At 35.1% G+C, this 4,846-nt stretch overlaps 2 protein-coding genes across 2 annotated transcripts in view; both read right to left on the reverse strand.

Annotated features, from left to right (window-relative positions):
* LOC109586908 (receptor-type tyrosine-protein phosphatase T-like) overlaps positions 1-1,320 on the reverse strand; it is a 7,311-nt gene extending 5,991 nt beyond the window's left edge. Inside the window, exons 1-3 of the mRNA XM_020003136.1 lie at positions 1,085-1,320; positions 761-1,033; positions 231-713 (exon numbers count right to left, since the gene is read on the reverse strand). Of these exons, the coding sequence (XP_019858695.1) occupies positions 231-713; positions 761-1,033; positions 1,085-1,172 (844 nt within the window). The 5' untranslated portion in view covers positions 1,173-1,320. The remainder of the gene's footprint in view (positions 1-230; positions 714-760; positions 1,034-1,084) is intronic.
* A 2,586-nt stretch (positions 1,321-3,906) lies between these two features.
* On the reverse strand, positions 3,907-4,369 carry LOC109586909 (uncharacterized). Its single transcript, XM_020003137.1, has 2 exons — positions 4,294-4,369; positions 3,907-4,247 (listed from the first exon to the last, which is right to left on the reverse strand). Exons 1-2 carry the CDS (start codon positions 4,367-4,369, stop codon positions 3,907-3,909), a joined length of 417 nt encoding a protein of 138 aa, XP_019858696.1.
* Between the last annotated feature and the right edge of the window lie 477 nt (positions 4,370-4,846).

The raw sequence follows: 4,846 nt of genomic DNA on the forward strand, positions 1-4,846 counted from the left end.
ATTTTACTTTATGAAAGCTATAATTATAACAATCAACACTATCAATAGTGCTATTATTATTACAGCAACCCCTGAGCCTCCAACAGTAACAATGAATGAAGTATCTGTAATCATAATTACCGTTATCATAATCTTCATACCAAATAAAAGACTTACTTTCAGGCTGCATAGTAGCAGCCACAGTTTTAAAAACAAGTAAGATTTATAAATTATGGGGACTATACTCATACCTGATGTTTGTATTACTGATGATGATAAAGACTTTACTGTAGATGATGGTGATATTACTGTAGATAAAAACTGTTTTGTGGTTGACGATGATGCTATTGTAAATAACAATATTTGTGCAGATGATGGTGACATTAGTATAGATGATGATTCTGTTAGTAGTTCTAGAGTCTCATTAGTAGTAACTGTCCACTCTCCATATCCATTATCAGAGTATGGACGTATACCAAAAATGTAACAGGTATTACTATTCAGACCAGTGATGGTAGTAAATGTATCATTACTAGATACATTAAATAGATTCAATACTTGAGGATTAATGTCATCATCATATACCATTGAACAGTTACCAGACTCTAAGGCATGATATCCTATCTCATATGTGATAATGGGATAGTCTGATGGAATATAACTAGGTACACTCCATGAGATAATAGCCCATGTAGTGTCCATGATACTGGATGCTGACCCAACTGGGCCAGGTACTAAATAAAGAAACAGAATCTCACACAATAACTTAAAGCATGCATACCCATTCCAATCTCTACAATTGTAGGATCACTAAAGGGACCTCTTCCAGCAGAGTTGACAGCAGCTACACTGATGTTATACTCAGTACCAAATACTAGATCATTCAATATAATATATCTCTCAGTACTAGTGAGGTTGTATGTAACGCCACTGTTACTGATCATCACTGTATAGCCTGTGATTAGACCATTACGTTCAGAACAATTGACCTCATTCCAAGTGAGATTATTAATTGGCTGTAATAAAGACAAAGAAGTAGGTACACCAGTAGGAGCTATAAATAAAATATTGTATAGATATTACTGAACATCATGATTATACAAACCTTTTAAAAATATTGCGTGTTTTTTAACTGAAGTATAGTTAGATGCACCTAGTACATTCCAAGCTCTCACTGTGATGGTATAGTTCATACCAATGTACAGACCTATTAATGTATAACTGTAAGTTGTAGTATACTCATGAGCAACAACAGATACTGTCTCATTTACTGATGATAACTGGGGACAAGATGGAGTATAGGAGATGGTGTAGTATGCTACATAATTGTCACTACTGGGAATAGTCCAGTTCACTGTAATACCAGTGGTTGAGACATTAGATACTGAGAGACTAGTTACTGGACTAGGAACTAGAACAGATATCGATTACACTCTTTAAATGATAATAGCTCACCATCAAATTTTAACACTGTTACTGTACTATTAACCGAAGGAAGGTCTGTGTATGAGTACACACTAATGGTATAGGTACTCATTGATGATAGATTTGTTAGTACAATTTCATCTTCACTGGTGGATAATACATTCCTGGTTACACCTCCAGTAGTATACTCAATCACATATCCATTAGCCTCTGATGAATTGGTCCAGTTCACTTTGATACTAGTTGCATTTAATATAAATCCTTTCACATAATTCGGAGGACCACTAGGAGCTAGAAATAAACAAAATTATCTTAACATTGATTAAACTATAATCATACCATGTAATATCATAGATTGACTGTAGTTGACTCCTCCAATCATTGCTATGCAGGTAGCATTAACTGACACTCCCAGTGGATCAGGATATACCAGTATTGTGTTGTTGTATGTCAGGAGATCAATTGATGTATACATTGAGTTACTCTTCATCACTCCATTCACTAACCAGTAAACATCAGTTGAAGGATTTATATCAGTAGTTGCGAGACAATCAATATGATATTGAGTGTTATTGAGCTGTGTAATGGATGAGAATAGTGTCCAATTGATTGAATTAATAACTAGAAATACAACACACAATGTTACAAGTACATTACAACGTGCAATAGCAATACTTGGTAAAGTCTGTACACTGATTCTACTACTAGCAGGTCCCAGTAATTGTTGATAAGCTCTGACTGTGATGCTATAAATTATCTCTCCTCTCAGTCCATTCAGTGTGATTGTATTATTACTATTTCCCTCCACCTGTACTGTCTGCACAGTGCCTGTGTCACTAGTAACATTGACTACATATCCATTAGCATGAGATGAATCAAGTGCAGTCCAACTGACAGTGATAGTGGTAGCTGTATTGTTGATGTCAGTAAGAGAAGAGGGAGCAGCGTTTGGAACTGAAAGTATAAAAGAATCTAAATGATATGTTAATTTTGGTTACCTTGTATAAATGTGTTACGTATTCTAGTAGGTTGATCAGTTACTTGCACTTTACACTGATACATTTGATCTCCAGTGGTTGATTGACTGATTGATCCACTACTGACAGTCATTCCATCCCATGTGATATCAATAGTATATCTGATTGTGTTGGTACTACTAACTAACACAGTACCAGAACAAGGATTACTATTACTATTATCAGTACATCCAGTGTAACTAGAAAGTGCAGTATTACTAATGCTCATTCTAATATTATACTGATAGAATCCAATTTTGATACAATTCAGTTTGTATTTCTGAGGATATACTGTCATATCAGAAGGAAGATCAGCAACATTAAATGACTCTATTTGTGCAAATCCTACAAATTAAAATAATGCATAAATAAGTGATTATAATCTTATCTTACTGAATATATTAGCAAAGATGATCTTAGTATTAGGATCTGAACAATCAGTGGGTAGACAACACTTGTACCAACCCTCACCAGGTGGTAGCAGATGGCCATTATCTGGATTTATGTGAACACTGAGATTAGCACCTGATCCAGCAGTACATTGAACATTTTGATTGTTACCACCATCACAAGGAACTGTTCCATTAGGACCAATCCATTGTCCACCATTCAGAGTAGCACCAGGTAATAATACACACTCTAGAGGAGTTGGTCTGATGCTACTATCCCAAAAATATGATCCATTAGGATAACAGACTCCATTATATGCTAAGCAAATACCTATAAAAAATTTTAGCTTTCATTCTAATAATTTATATTCATTGCTGACTTAAAGTAAAGACACTGATTGTATTACTGGCAGGTCCCAGTAATTGTTGATAAGCTCTGACTGTGATGCTATAAGTTGTTCCTCCTCTCAGTCCATTCAGTGTGATTGTATTATTACTACTTCCCTCCACCTGTACTGTCTGCACAGTGTCTGTGTTACTAGTGACATTGACTACATATCCATCAGCATCAGATGAATCAAGTGCAGTCCAACTGACAGTGATAGTGGTAGCTGTCTTGCTGACCTCGGTTAGAGAAGAGGGAGTAGTAGCTGGAACTGTTTATGAGACATATTATTGGTAACAAGAATTATTTATTAGAATTACCTTTTATAGTTACACTACGTGTTCTAATAGGTTGATTGGCAACATGCACTTTACACTGATACATTTGGTCTCCAGTGGTTGATTGACTGATTGATTCACTACTGACAGTCATTCCATCCCATGTGATATCAACAGTATATCTTATTGTGTGGGTACTACTAGCTAACACAGTACCAGAACAAGTATTGCCAAAATCATTACATGATCCAGGGTCATCAGTCAATGCAGTATTACCAATGCTCATTCTAATATTATACTGATGGAATCCAATTTTAGTACAATTCAGTTTGTATTTCTGAGGATATACTGTCATATCAGAAGGAAGATCAGCCACAGTAAATGATTCTATCTGTGCAAAATCTACAAATGAAAGTTGATACATCAAAAAGTGATTACAGAATCCTCTTACTAAATATATTAGCAAACATGATGTTAGTGTTAGGATCAGAACAATCAGTGGGTAAACAACACTTGTACCAACCATCACCAGGTGGTTGAAGAAAGCCATTATCTGGATTTATGTGAACACTGAGCATAGCACCTGACCCAGTAGTACATTGAACATTTTGAATGTTTCCACCATCACAAGGAACTATCCCATCAGGGCCAACCCATTGTCCACCATTAAGAGTAGCACCAGGTAATCCACACTCTAGAGGAGTTGGTCTGATAATATTATCTGGAAAATATGATCCATTAGTATAACAGTTTCCATTATGCCTCAGGTAGATACCTATAAAAACCTATACAGTTGTTATTATACACATCCAGTGTCTTACCTGAGGAAGGTGGACATTGACTAATAACTTCACTGACACTCAGCAAGAATACAACCACTGGCACTGACAGTGCCATCTTGTCTAAAGCTAAACAATAAAAATATTATCGTTTCTCTGTCTACTAAAATGAAAAGAAAACAATCATTGATAACCCATTAACAAAGTAAATATTACATAAGAAAAATAAATATATCATAAGTGTGTTATACAAACAAGATATGGTTACAGTATGGGAAAGTAAATTTAACACATCATGTGACAACAGGTAGGGTATAATGACAATGGCTGGAAAGTGAAGACAAGTATAATGGCTCAGTGGCAAAATATCACATAATCTAAACCTTAACATTATGCATAATTTTCCTACTGATAAAGTACATCAATTTGGTTTAATGGCAATGGTCTTATGATAATTCCAAAATATAATATGGACAGTGTCATCAAATATGCATGACGTAAATGTGATGCATACTCGTTGCAATTGTAACTTATACATTCATGAATAAAATTCCTCAATGCTCAACCAACCAAATATAGGAGTAGAAGAGACAAT

The sequence above is a fragment of the Amphimedon queenslandica genome, unplaced genomic scaffold, assembly GCF_000090795.2.
Source record: "Amphimedon queenslandica unplaced genomic scaffold, v1.1 AMPQUscaffold_12747, whole genome shotgun sequence".
Lineage (NCBI taxonomy): Eukaryota > Metazoa > Porifera > Demospongiae > Haplosclerida > Niphatidae > Amphimedon > Amphimedon queenslandica.

Excerpts from the sequence above, each read along its gene's own strand:
- LOC109586909 (XM_020003137.1), bottom strand. The coding sequence starts at position 4,369 with ATGGCACTGTCAGTGCCAGTGGTTGTATTCTTGCTGAGTGTCAGTGAA. Across the intron at positions 4,248-4,293 it reads TCAATGTCCACCTTCCTCAG|GTATCTACCTGAGGCATAAT; the intron begins GTAAGACACTGG and ends AGGTTTTTATAG.